The 15,320-nt window shown below is 32.4% G+C and overlaps 1 protein-coding gene and 2 long non-coding RNA genes across 4 annotated transcripts in view; 2 read left to right on the forward strand and 1 right to left on the reverse strand.

Moving 5' to 3' along the window:
• LOC114942113 (uncharacterized) overlaps window positions 1–15,320 on the forward strand; it is a 187,256-nt gene that overhangs the window by 120,062 nt on the left and 51,874 nt on the right. The window lies entirely within an intron of this gene.
• LOC114942114 (tRNA dimethylallyltransferase) overlaps window positions 1–15,320 on the reverse strand; it is a 74,619-nt gene that overhangs the window by 25,196 nt on the left and 34,103 nt on the right. For both annotated transcript variants that reach the window (XM_029317426.2, XM_029317427.2), the window contains exon 4: window positions 9,057–9,192. In XM_029317426.2, coding sequence (XP_029173259.2) covers window positions 9,057–9,192 — 136 coding nt within the window. The remainder of the gene's footprint in view (window positions 1–9,056; window positions 9,193–15,320) is intronic.
• LOC146725319 (uncharacterized) lies at window positions 5,649–12,766 on the forward strand. Its single transcript, XR_014924466.1, has 2 exons — window positions 5,649–5,815; window positions 12,317–12,766. It is a non-coding gene; the product is annotated as an uncharacterized LOC146725319 (long non-coding RNA).

The raw sequence follows: 15,320 nt of genomic DNA on the forward strand, positions 1-15,320 counted from the left end.
ACGAAGGAGGGAAGACAGAGGAGAGGAGAGAATAATATGAAAGAGAGAGAAAGAAACGGCATATACGCGGCCAGATGCGCGGCACATTTTAATTAACGTCGGGACATCCTCCGAGACGGATGACCCCGAACTCAGGGCCATTCGATGACCCTTTTCCCATCGCGGCGCGTCCTCTAGATAACAGGAAGCGCGTTCCCTCCTTCTCGTCTCTTCTGGACACGCGAAATGATATTCCCATATTATACAAACGCGTCCGAGAAAGTTTGGGATACGGACGAACGCGTTCGCCTCGCGAGAGAAAGAAGACGTAATTTTATGTAATTTTATATTCTATAATTTGCGTTGACTGATCGACGAGTTTCTCGTATTCTTTGTTACAACTTTACACCGTGAGATATATATCGCATTATCTGACATAGAATATCTATATTTAGCAGATGTAGAGCTGTACTTTATATGCTATTAAGGAATATGTTATTAACAATGGGTTCTTTCTATTTTTAAAATATAATGATCGAGCAGCAGAATTTCTGTTAAGAGAATCCGATACGAAGTACTTGTTAGTAAAACTCTTTAAAAATTCTTCTTGTTGATCAAAATGAATCTATATACTTAATTTATGCAAAAGTCGCAATGATAAAGCTTGCAACATAACTTGAGAACAAAGTTCATATCGCTACAGAATTTCTTAGAATAGAAAATAGAATATCTCAAGTCATCAATATCTTTTACTTATCACGCGATATTTCTGCTCTTTGGAAATCGACGCGGAATTCCGGAAGCGTTTCGCATGAAATATTCCATTACATAATGTGATATAATAAACTTATGTACGATAAACGTATCGCGCGGCTCTGTAGAATCTAGATCAACAAACATCACGTACAACTGAGCTGCTCATGTCGTTCAATAATCGACCATCTCTTCTCAGAACAGCGTTCCGCCGAAAGAAACCTCCATGTGCTAAACTATACAATAAAACTCATTACATCCAATATTTTTCCCAAATAAATTAATTTAATAAATTTTTCATTATATCGATAATTTTTATAAATTCCCAAGTAACAATTTTATTCAAATCTTTTTTTTTAATATTGCTTAATATTTAAATTATTAACACATGTATTTATTCTACATATAATTTTATAAAACTCTATATATTATCACAAGAATATTAGATTAAAAAATTGAATTTTAATATTCATATTAAGCTGAATAGTTAAATTATTAACACATGTATTTATTCTACATATAATTTTATAAATCTCTATATATTATCACAAGAATATTAGATTAAAAAATTAAATTTTAATATTCATCTTAAAGCTGAATACTGCATGTTAATAGATTAAAAAATATTAAAAAACCTTTTACCAAGTCAAAATAAAAATTTGAAATTTTGGGGGAAAAATTTTTAAAAGTCTTATGACTCAATTCGTAAAAAACTCATAATATCGATAATTATTGAATATAGTTAAAATCGCAAGATTCATTCAGTTTTCTAACGATAACGCCGGCCGGCAACTCTAGGTGACGCGGATGCACGCGTAGGGGATTACGTAGTCGGCGAGCCATTCATAAAAATAACATGGCCGGTGCACGTGCACACTACTACGAGGAACTCCTCTTACTCTACTACCGATGCATGTACAAGAGACGTACGGGGAGGGAATGCGTACACATACGCTCTCGCAACGCGAGGCTATACGTGCCGAAGCAGACGTACTGTATAGGTGGGCTTCGGTAAGTGGCTATAGAAAGTAGCGACGACCAACTCGAGTCAGACGAATTTTACGCTCGTCGCGCACGACGCCTTCGGCCATCTCGGATGTCATTTTCAACGTACGTTTACGCTTCGTACATCGATCGTATCTAGCAATAAGAGCTGATATCAACCGGTTGATTTTTTTCCTTTATATGGGTCGCGAATATTTTACAAATTACTTGTTTTGACTTATATATATTCCCTTTTCGCACCTTGAATCGCAATACTAGCAATATCCTAGCAATAATTAATAATCGAGATATATTGTCGCAAATAAAATTTATTATACAATTCTCTGTTGCCTATATAAACTCCATTTCCTTTCTATATTTTTAGCAGAAATTAATATCCAATTTATCGCCTCTTTAAAATTGCCTCTTTAATACTTCAAATATTTTCAACTCATTACTTAAAAAGATAGAACAATTTAATCAAAACAAAGAGAAAATCAATTTACATGCAACAAAACTGCAATTATTATACTATTTTAAAACGCCCCCATTTGAAGAAGAAATAATCTAATTCCTTAAGGAATTTGCATAATTTACTCGCGTCTGCATGGTCGATAAGTCTAAAAATACGACTCGTAACAGAAACTGAGACGTAACTTGAGGAAATAAAGTTACACTTCCCACTTGTTCACATAATTCTTCGCAGAGCAGAAAACAAAATTTTCTAAATCAAAATGTAACTCAGGTCTCACAATTGTTAAATGTATTTACGCGATTTTCTTAAACAGTTTATTATATATATATTTAAAAATATTTTTAATTTAATTATGCTATTAATATTAACACAACTGATTTTAATAAGTTTGTAATTTAACTCATAAAATATAGAGTAAGTATAATAAAATCTTGTCATAAGACTTATTCAGAGTTTTATAATAAAGCTAACAAATTTAGTTAATTTGATACGTAAATAATAAAATTTTGGTTCAATTGTTATAAATGTATTTTTTAATCATACGATGTTTATCATACCTTCTTTATGTAATCTAAAACTTGTGCATATTTAAGACGAATGGTTTTTCCTCAATGTAAATTAGTTTAATGTTTAATGAATGTAAAACTACACATATTTTCACAATATTAAAGTACAACTTTGCGTTCTGTTGACGTATTTACAAATAAGGCCTTCAAATTTAAATCTTGAATAAATATCAAGTGCGACATTGTTTAAACAAACTGAGAAATATACGTTTGTAGCGGCCGTGAACTTTGTGTAAAGGAAAAGACATGAAGGAAATCGTCGCTGAATAGAAATTTAGTGCGAAAACATCAACACATGAATAACAAACAGATAGCTATATTTTAAAAGAATAAATGAAATCTAGATATTCTAAATAAAAATATAATATAAAAATATTTTAAATTTAATTATGATAGATATGTATAGTATATTGATAAAATTAATATTAATAAATTTATAAAACATCAAAGATAATGTGAACGTAATAAAATTTAAACGTAATAAATCTTGTCATAAGACTTTAATTTAAAGCTTCAATAAATCTAACAAATTCAAATCAGTTGAATACGTTACACAAATAAAATGTTGGCTCAATTGTTAACAATATTCATATCTCTTTTATTCAATGTGTATCACGTTTCTTTATGTAATCGAAAAATTTTTACAGACGAACGGATTTTCCTCAAACGTAAATAATTCAAGACTTAACAAATGCAAAACTACACATATTTTCGCCATATTAAAGTGGAGTTTTGTACTCTGTTTTCGCATTTACAAATGAAACCGTTAAATAATTGAATATATGCAATAATAGACGCATTAAAGCATCAGCCTTTGCAGTAGCCGTAAATTTTCCGTAAAAGGAAAAACAGGATAAAAATAAAGTCGCTGAATTAAGCTGAATAAAACATCAATGATATGAATAATAGATAAACAGTTCTATTTTACATGAATAAATGAAGTCGAGACATTATAAATAAATGTACATGAGGATAATTTAATTTTTTTAAAAGGAAAATCTCTGTTAAATATAATTTTTTCAATATGTTTCATAGATTATGATAAATATATTCATTTTTTTTAAATCTGGTATTACTTATCCGATATTATTATTCGATTAATCGATTACATAATAAAATGTGATGCTAAAACTCTGTTAAAAGATATATAATGCACAGATATATTTATACATATTTAAATTAATATATGTTAAAATTGAGATCATAATATTTAAAAACATATTAAAAATAGAATATTAAAAATATTAAAAATTTAAAATAATCCCGAGATTTATATGGATTTATTCAGATCATATTCGAGGAAGCTTTCCAATATAAAATTGCATTAAACTATTTTAAGACTTTATCTCACAGATACGCTCACTCTTACGCATAACTTGAAATTATACATTGCATAATCCGTTAAACGGTTTAAGCCACTAAATTGCGAACAACTCTCAGCAATCTTTTCGATTCATTTGCGCGCCTAGAAAAATCGTTATAAATTTTGCTCACGCCGATCTAGCAATCGGGACTTTCCCGGGACGATTCTCGCAATCTTCTTGGCAGTCGATGGAATTTAACACGGCCGGAACAGTATCCGTAAAGCATACTTGTCGTCACCGGAATTTTTCGCTATCCCGCCGCGCTTTCTCACCCGCAATGCGGACGAAATGCGGCATACCGTCGCATATTTATGGGGCATCGCTCTCGATGCGAAATTGCTCGATATATATATATATATATATATATATATGCTCGTCGACTTTCATGACTCGTAAAATAAAATCGCCGTGTTAACGATCCTGTGTGTCTGTTTAATTCGAAGTTTCATATTTCGACTCAAATGAAGATCTTTGTCATTGCAGAAAGTAACAAGAAAATTGATTCGCTTAGAATTATTAAGCAATAATTTCGATTATGTTGCTGTCACGAATACTTCCTTGGTTTTAATCAATTGCGATTAAGATACACGCATCTTATAACTTTAAAATGATACTATACAACGTATATAAAAGAAAAAAAATTAAGTCGAAAGAAATGCAAAAACTTTCGTACGCTTAAATGCCCATCATATTAAATCCTTATTAATCTCTTTCTTTCTCTCGTTGATGACTCTAAAAATCGAGTTTTTGCGCGTTTGTGAAAAATTCAATTCTCTACTTTTCTGTTGCTAATAAAAAATTTTAGAGATGGAGAAACGTGCTGGAATCCAGTAATTGAATATCTCGATAAAAAATAAATGACAAAGAAGAGAATATTAAATAAAATTTTGCAAAAATTTAAAAACGCAGACTTAATCGTAAAAGTAAAAAAGTACACGTGAGACACACGAGATACGTTTATTAATAATACCAGAAACGACCGCAATGACGGGGTGTCAGTTAATGACCGAGTGACACAACGTTTTTCCTAAATTATAACTAGTGGTTCAAAGCATATAGAGAGATAATTTTGACACAGTGCTATTTATACCCTGCCAGATGTTAGATAGAATGAAATGATAAGGAATTGATAAATGGTTCATACATTTCAATATTGTCGATGACAATACGTGATTTCAATATTTTAACACAAAAGCATCAACCGCAAAATAATTTTTCTAGTTTTATTTTATTATAGTATTATTATAGTTTATTAATTTGTTTTCTCATTATTTATATTTTATTTTATTTCACTTATCTTGTTTATTTTGCACGAGTATACGTGAAGAATCTCTAAACGTATCTTTCGGAATCACTGGCCCTTTCGCAATTTTGCAACTAATCTAGGCAATAAGATCCACGATTGCGCGAGAGAACTTAATCGATCCACTCTATCAAAGGTAGCGGTTGCAACCGATAACGGGAAAAGCAAATCGTATCGCCTCTCACTCTCGAGTGCCCAATGGAGAAGGGGCGGAAGTTCTCGATATGCGATGTTGTGTGTGTTCGTACATACGCACACGTATATGCAAGTGGTTGCAAAGGATCGATGGAAAGGTAGCCAGGAGGGGGTATTTGCACCATGGTAAAAAAAATCCGCGGCATTCCAGTGCGGCTACTCGCGAAACGCAGTCAGTGATCCATGGAACAGCAAGGTACAAACTACGTTAAGTCCTATTTATGCTATTTTCTTCTTTTTTCGAAAGAGATTAGATTTATAAAAAATATTACGTCGCAAAGCACGCGAGTAATGCATTATGTTTTATTATTATGGTCTAAATTATTCAGTAGACATTTTTTATACAGCAAATTATTGTATCTGACAGTAAATTATTGTATTATTTAATCATTTGGACATTTACACATTTTTTAAATTAAGCTTAGGCTCATGTTTTAAATTAACATGAGTTACAGAACAAAATAAATATATAGATACTTATTTCTTTAAAATTTTAAATATATTTTATCGGAAAATTATTTTAAAATCATGGAAAAATAAATTAAATTAAAGTGGAATAAAAATGATGAAATTGAATTCGTTTTTAACTCGGTCTTATATTTCATTAGAATAACTATTTAATAGTAGCGTACTTACCTATATTTTGTAATGACAATTGACAAGCGATAATCAATATAAAACATGCCTTGTGTGTTCATAAATGGCAAAGACACGATAAAATTACATAAAATAACGAGTGACTAGAGGAAACATTCTCTCTCTTTTTCTTCTTTTCCCCTCGCTTCCTTTTCTCTCTTTCTCTGTTTTATGTAAAATAAAGGATAGGTCCATTCATTCTCTACCATGTTACGGTGCGGCGTAGTATAATACGTTTGATTGAGAAATATGGTGTGAACGGGACCTTACCCGGGAACGCGCTGTTACTTAACGCTCCTAGGGAAAGTCTCGAGACCGCAGATTTGCGGTAAACGTAAGCTAAAGAAATTCTCAACCGGTGCAGCAGGCAAGGCCGAGGGATCGACTTCCGATTTCGAAATCAACCGAAGTGTATTCGATCGTTCGTTTCGCGCAATATCTGGGATACGGTGGTTTTTAGCGAACGCGGTATTTGTGTCAATCAGACTTCGCGAGTCGAACATCGCGTTGAAACAGCCCGATATTAGCATACACCGGCTTCGCTTTTACTTTTACGACGGCAAGTCTCGCTCGAGCGTCAGACGAAGGTTAATCAATTCGCGTATTAATTAAGACCCGGACTCCGCGTGTTGTGTAAATGTCTGTAATTTTGGTGGTTTAACTGCGGAATGGAAATGTCGTCCTTTACAAAAAAGTTTCGTTTTTCAGATTATATAAAATCGAATTTATATGATTGTGAAACAAGAGTAGATGTATATAATTACGCAATTCTCTCTTATAATTAATAGATCAAGTATTTATGAAATGTCTAAAGATTAATCGAAAAAGTACTGATCCTTATATCTATTTGTAAATGTATTATTTCTATCAAAGCAATTGTTATCATTTTTTATAATGTCTAGAATTCATTAAAAGTTCGTATATTGTTTTTGCATTTAATATAATGTTCTTAAAAATATATTTTTATTTATAAAATGCTACATTAATTTTTTCATTAATAAAAATTAATAAAATTAATAAAACTTAATAATTATTTAATTTTTTATCTCTCTACGATAAAATATATGCTACAATATATAAACCTCAATTTATTGCTTACGATACTCCGATTTATGTACACTCATATGAGAAATAATAAGAAGCAGAAGTATATTTCACTTAAGTTCGTATAACGTGATACATACTTAAAACATGCCTAATACTTAAAAAAGAGGAACAAAAACTTAATATCATAGCAAAACAAGATATCTCGCATATCTATGCGATCAATTCTGAAGCTGATATTTATTATCAGAAAGTGTCTTTTAAATTGTTTTTCTATTTACGAACGAGTTGGCGTAGCAGAACGATTGTAGATCAATTAATAACGCGGAAAGCGCTACTGGAAAAATGATAGCTCTCATGACAGTGTAGCTGTCAATCGGCATTTCCGCTGCAACTTTTAAACTACACTTCAATAAACATTCCCGATAAAACTCGCCACCTAGAATGCAAGTTTCTGCCTGTTTTTGTCCGGAATCCCGTCTATATAACGTAATTACATATTAAATCCGATAAATTTACAAGATATGCAATCAATGCCAGCACCTCGTAATGGCTATAATTTATGTTTCTCTCAAAATATGTTGTTCGAAGCACACGTGATTTAATACATTCGTTATGAAACGGTGATACTTTTTGATAAGAGCGTAATTCTGATATCGCCAGTTAAAATACAAACAATTAGAGTAAGTCAGATTAAAGTTCGGCCATGTAACGTTCTCTGTCATTTTTGCCGCGAGAATCCTTGGGGACAGTGATTTCTTTCAAGAACGGTAGGCCGAACGAAATATCTTTGTAGCATTGAAAGTGGCACTATCGATTATCTCGGTCTATCGTAGGCGACGATAAAATAGACCGAGCAGCATTCAAGAAGGCGATAAACTTTATCATTTATCAAGGAAAACAAGCAGCTCTGCTGAGAACGTACAGTTATTTCACAGATTAAGATTGAAAACGAATTAAGAAATATCAGAGTCTATCATCGGTCTTGCCCTCGTAAATTAATCAAAATTTGCAAGCTCGTCACGATAATGAATCGAGCAAAAAGAAAAATATGTTGCATCGAATATAATTTTTGACGATGAACGAGTTAAGCTCGACATTACACGACACTTTCGCATGTAACGGCGATAATTTCTGTCCTTCGGATATTTCTATCGCACTCGTAAAGCGATATTTATGAATATTTATCACGGCGCACTAAACATGACGTCGTCAAATAGTACTAGATGCTTCTAGGACGTCGATAAAACGAGCACAAGACATATCGAGCACAATAAACTTTATTACATACAACGCGATAATACTATATAGTCAATGATGATAAATGTCTTTTCTTCTTAAATCAATGATCCGAGCCGAATTATTTATCCACAATTTGTTTTATCCGAAATTACGCGTTTTCGTCATGTATATTTTTAAAAAATTCAAAATTTTAATACATAAACTTTTCGAAATTTTTGCAAATAGTCCATCTTTTAAACCACGAACTTCGTTTAAATTCCGTGAGATTTCGAATCAAAATCGTGAGATTTCCGCTCAAGGGAAGAAGGATGGATCAAAAACCAATAAATATACTGACAGAGACAAACTGTGAAAAGTAATGTTCTGAGAAACGTGATGGTAAACTCAAACAGGGGAATAGTTCCGTCGTTAATTCGGTAATACATCATACGGTCTGTCTGTGACAATAGTACATTGATAATCTCACTAACGTATATGAAAATCTGTATCAAAAGATCGTGGACACGTGCACGTACCTTATTGCAGCGAAGCCACAGGATAATGGAATTGGAATATCTGAGGGGTCCACCTAATCCGCAGCCACCGATGTTACATTGAGCTTTCAGAAGCTCAGAATGTGTTTTTCCATGTTGATGAAAAACTTCCAAAGACCTGTAAAATTTAAAAACTTTTTTATAATTTCGTAAAGAACAAATGTTAAATTTTTCATGTCCTATTGATATCTAATTATGATATGAAAACCAGTAAGAAAATAATATTAATGATTTATATTATTATTTAAACATATATATATTGTTGATTTATTAATTGTTAGAATATATTAATATATGTAATATTTGAATTAAGAAAATATATTTAATTGAGTGTATTTAGATGATTAACGGAAAAATTAGATTAAAAATAATTTGCTATCATTGGCGAATACAAAGATATAAATCTCATGAGAATTGTATGTGATAAGAGAATTTAGTAATGTTATTTATTGTTACATCAATAAATGTGTGTTTTATGGGTGCGACACATGTTCAGATTTAAGAGCGAGCCGACTCGGTCTCGTAAATTTATCGACCATAAAAATGCATGTCTATTTAGCTTTTAAACGTCCAGAATACTAAATTACTCAATTTAAGATTCGTGTCCGACATTACTTTCATCCACCATAGCAAGACACTTTGCAAAATCGGTGATTGTCTTGATGTTCTTCGGCCAAATATGCCTAAGTTCATCCGAGATCAAACTCCCAAAATTGTATATTGATCGAAAAATAGCGGAAATTCTACCATTTAAATATCACAAATTATCGCGGATCGCTGTGTGAAAAGGCAATCTGGATTATTAAAGACTCGTGCATCAAATAATCGAAATACCAGATAGTAGTGCTTTGCCTTAGTAATTAACAGTCAACATTGCGCCCGTGTTAATTACACGGTTTATCACGCGCTATAATATTGCGATTCTTATCTCAATGTTTAAAATATCCGGTATCAAAATGGCATAACATACACTGTCCAAGCAGATATAAGAGTCCATAAATATCACGCTCGATGCAAAATTAATGATGAAGTGTCATTATAATTTAAATCTCGATGATGCTGCATGATTGATTTGGGGCCGGTTGTTTTATCTCTTGGTAAGTCTACCCGACAAATAGCATATCTTCGTCTCTTTTTTGAGAACTTATCTGAAAAGAGATGAAAATATGCTACCTGTCAAGTAAACCTTACCAAGAAGTTGGAAACATCGGCTTTTAGACTTAAACATTTATCTGCGAAAAGGCTATAGTGTGACTGAATGAGAACGGAGCGACAGAGTATGACAAATTTCTGACAAGTGCGGTCACGTGTATAAATACATGTCGACACGCGCTGGTCGGTGATAGTAGAAACAAAAGTCTCTTTATAAGCCTGCGGCAAAAGCTATCTACAGAATTAACGAGCAGATTCCGACTACTCTGCGATCGACGATGAGGGTTGCCTAATTCCGTGACTGAGTCGTCGTCGTCGTCGTTGTCGTCATCATTACCGAGAAAACGGATCCCGGGAGAGGTCCAAAAGTTGACTTTAAACTCGGGCGAACTTATCGACGACGTCGGGTCTGAGCATCGCTTTCTATTTCCGTGACGCGGTCGTCAGCGTTCTAAGCAAGTCTAAAAGGGTGGGGAGGAGAGACAAAAAAAGAAGAAAAAGATGAAAATTAGACCGGCGGTACATCGCTCCGCGGAGGAAATGGCGCCGCGAAAGAGGTAAACGACCCGAATGTCTCTGGCAATCGGATAAAATTTATTGGCCTAGGTTAGGCTATAGAGCCGAGATACCGTTTGACAAACACGAGAAAAGCTGTTTATAGAGAGATAATATAGTGTGCATTTTTCATCGTAATAAATAATAAATATTTATATTCAGCTATATATAAAAAATCACTGCTTTTCATTTTATAATATTGGAAACAATTGTGTTATCTTATTTCAATCTAGTTTCACTTATATATTTAATCGCAACGTATATGATTTTATTAAGAAACATCATTTTGGCTGGAGTAATAATTAATTTTATTTCAAGATTTATTTTTAAATTTTGAGTAAAAATTTTCGTTGAAGAATATTCAAGAATTACTCTCAATTTTCAGTGTAAGCTCCATTAATAAAAATATATATTTTCTTATGCAAAGGTGATAATTCTTCAATAAATATGCAGTTTTGTTAAGAAACTTCCGTGAAATACATAAACAGTTAAGAAACACATACGTATACAGTTAAGAAACTTTACAACTATATATATAAAGGGACGATACGCTGTTAAAAATCTTCTCGCAATTCCTTTCTGTAAGACAATTTAAACTTGCTCGGCAACTTTGCTAGTGACGTTCCACGGTTCGCATCTTAGACGCTCGACTTTAGTAGGCAGGTCTGCTGAAGAATTTCAAACTAACGCGAGTTAAAGCGACGCGTTAAGAAGACACGCGCGTGAATAGCGGCTGTCGTCTTCGTATCATATCGTCGATTTCTCTCGCGAAGCATTATGAAAATGCGAAGTGAACACACGACGCATTGTGTAAAGTTATGCAAGCACAATGTGGCACTTCGTGGTACGTTTCTTATAAGTCGACAGGCGAAATCCGATCGTTCGCGAGAATCTGCCATCGATGAGAAAACGGAGAAGGGAATCAAATTTTTTTCAAATATTTAGAATATACAAGATGTCCCAGAACTGGCGGAAAAGTTTTTAATGGCAGATTTCTGATACCATTCGGAGACGATTTTTCCTCAGCGAAAATGTCGAGACACCAATAATTTTCAAATTATAAGCAGTTGAAAATAAAGGCTTTTTTGAAAATTAAACCTCGTGGAAATAAAATATTAATAGAACTACATTCTTCAGTTAATTTTAGACAGTTTGCTTTAATAGAATTTTAATATAAGACTTAGTTATAAAAATACATAACAAAAATTGAAAACATGCTAAAAATGATGGCTTCCCTCAACATTTTCATTAAAAAAAAATTGTCTCCAAATGATACCAGGAATCTGCCATTAAAAACTTTTCCGCCAGTTCTAGGACACTATAATACTGATAAAGTTCTCTCTCTCTCTCAGAATATTTCTCACTCGGAGAAGAAAAAGAATGTCACTTTTAAATCGATTTAGTGGTCTTTATTTATCTTTTCGTTATTTATAAATTTTTAAATGATACGCACATACACATGTGTATAATGAAATGCGTTTGGCAGATGTGCGAATCCGGAGCGTGTGTGCTAATCTTGTTCTCGGAATTTACAGAATGACTGGGCCCTAAACATCCGGCATGGTATTCTGACGATAATTAATCCGTAGCTTTCATCAAGCAATCACGATTAATGGGTCAGAGCCCACCCACTCACTTATCAGTACGGGCCAATGTCACGTCTGATGGCTTGTAAAGTAACAGTCGTCAGTAACTGCTCGTTTGAATAAGTCGTGCAATTTTCTTGTCATCAACAATCGACATTACAATATGAAACAACAACAATCTTTCGTATTATCAAAGATTAATGAATCGTAAATATTTTCTTACATGTACCGGTTATTCGCAACATTAACGGAGTAGTGATTTGGAACACTCCTTCATTACATAATGAAATGATATGTTCATTAACGAAATCACGCAATATATAATAATAATTTAATGTAATATATAATATTATGTAATATATGTAGAATTATTGTAATATTAAATAATTGACATTTAAAGAGACAGATTATATTCAATAAATCCTTTTTAGGTCATACGAAAATGACTTTAATTATAAATAGCACAATATTAATTATTTAAATATTCTACATTTTAAAATATGCTTTCAATTAAGGTGTCTAAAATATTTCCGAGAAAGCATTATTAAATAGAAATTCCTATTAAAAGTCAAGTTTTAAAATTAATAATTAAAGAATATATTAAAGAGCTAATTACTGAGAAGAAATAATAAATTTCGTTAATAAATTCGCTGTTTTATAAGTAATTATAATTATTATATAGAATATCAGCTCTTCAATATCAATCTATACATTGAATCCTTCGTGACTATGATGCTGCATTGTTCGATTTAATTGTTTGTCACAACTATTCTCTCTCTCTCTCTCTCTCTAAAAAGTCGCTGAAGCGAAAAGATGGAACGAATCGTCTGGGAATCGTCTTGTCAATCGTGCGGAACACCTCGATGTTTCTCAAAGATATCTTTGCGAAATACGAAATTTCGTATGCAGATGTTAAGAAGAAACGCGAGAAACGCGTTTCAGTGGTTCATCGGCCGAATTATCGAGGTGTAGTTAGGCCTAATCTCGGACAAGAAGATCAACGGAGAGCTCGGATAGATAAATATTTGATGAGGTTCTCATTAAATGATCTTTGCTTTAATTAAGGCGGTTCATTACGAAACATAAGATACTGATATCGCGACACGTCCGTGACTTTATTGTCAAGATTCGCCTCGTATCGCGTTCTGGTCCAGATTTCTCGAAAAATTGTACACAAAAATATTTAACACAGAATACGCTATTGCGTTAAATTTAAAACATGCATGATAGTTTTAGGATAAATTTGCATATATATTTCATATGCTGAGATCATTTTGACAATAAGATACAACAACGATTGTTCGGTTAAGACGTCGCAGTAAAAAAATTTAATCGAGTATTTATAAGATACGATTCCGATTCGCATCATGACTTCGATTCGCTATTTTTTTATAAATCTCCCGCTTTTCTCCGCAGGGCCGCAAATCCGGTCGATTGTGTAATTTTTAGCGGCGTGTAATCGACGGGAATTGGAAAACAAGATGGATGGGGAATGGAAAAGGCGACTTTCTCCCAGAAATTAATCTTAAGATACCTCTCGCGTGTTACTCCTACGCATGTTACTCTACACTTTGAGAATTACTTTGTATTTTATAAATAAATTTGAATTGTTATACGAATTAGTAAAATTAACTTTCGTATCGATACATTTCTCTACGGTATGTTTAAACTAAAATATTTTTTTTAATAAATTATAATAAAAAAGAGACATATACTTTCCTCTCAAACAAATATAATTTGATATAAGAAAGAGAACTCGTTATTCAAATTATATTTAGATTCTTTCACTGTATAATATACCTTTCACTCAATTATAATAAAGAAGAAATTTTAATCCTTTTAATAAATTATAATAAAGAAGAGACATATACTTTCCTCTCAAACAAATATAATTTGATATAAGAAAAAGAATTCGTTATTAAAATAATATTTAGATTCTTTCACTGTATAGTATACCTTTTATTCAATCAGCCTTTTTTCTATAAAACATCAAAAGATTATTATTATAAATATGATTATAAATATGGATTCGCTATATTTGACGTTATACAAAAATTGATCAAATAAAAAAGGCGTGTGATATTCAAGAAATTCACAACGTTTGTGGTCAGTACCTGAGAGATAGAACGAATATATACGGTCGATTTAAAGTTCCGCAGAGCTATCTCTATCGAGGCTAAACTCAACTATACTATATATTGTTCACGTTTGAAACAATATCTGCGTGCAGCTGAAAATTCGCGTGCCGTCGAGCAACATGCGCGTGTCGCTTGTCGCTCGATCATCCATTCTTCGCGTTACGGTGTTACTTGTGGTCACCGACGACGAGGATACCTAGATTCTCGGGGTCGATCGTCGCCTCCGCACGCTCCGATTTCAGGGTGTACATAGCAGACTCAATGAAAAAAATTCCCTGACTTTTTCAGATTTTCCAAGACCAGAAATTCATTCTTTCCCTGACTTTTAGTATTATTTTTTCCAAATATATAATTGGCATACATCTATATGATAAATCAATTAAATGTTAAATCATGAAATTCTTGAGATATTTTTGTCAACAATGAAAAGGTTCGGAAGTTAAAAAAACAAAAATTTTTATCAATACAATCCGCATTATGTACGATAATCGAAACAAACATATCACTATAAATTATTTAAATAATCACCTTTTTTATTTATATTATATCAAATTTTTTAGTTTGATCTCTATTAAACACATTGAAATAAAATAACACGACGATGAAAATATAAATGAACAAACACGCTGTAGATGAATCGATTTTTAACAACACAGAAAATTAGCGTGCTGGGAGTCAAGGAAAAGTTTATATTTATTTAATAAAAAATTTCAAATTATTGAGACAAATGTAGAATAATATAAAAAAATCCAGATAAATGTTGTTCCTGACAATTCCAGATTTATAAAATTCCCTGACAATGCCCGGTTGTCCAG

This window comes from Nylanderia fulva, unplaced genomic scaffold (assembly GCF_048542155.1).
Source record: "Nylanderia fulva isolate GAGA-0341 unplaced genomic scaffold, ASM4854215v1 Scaffold1, whole genome shotgun sequence".
In the NCBI taxonomy this organism is placed as follows: Eukaryota; Metazoa; Arthropoda; class Insecta; order Hymenoptera; family Formicidae; genus Nylanderia; species Nylanderia fulva.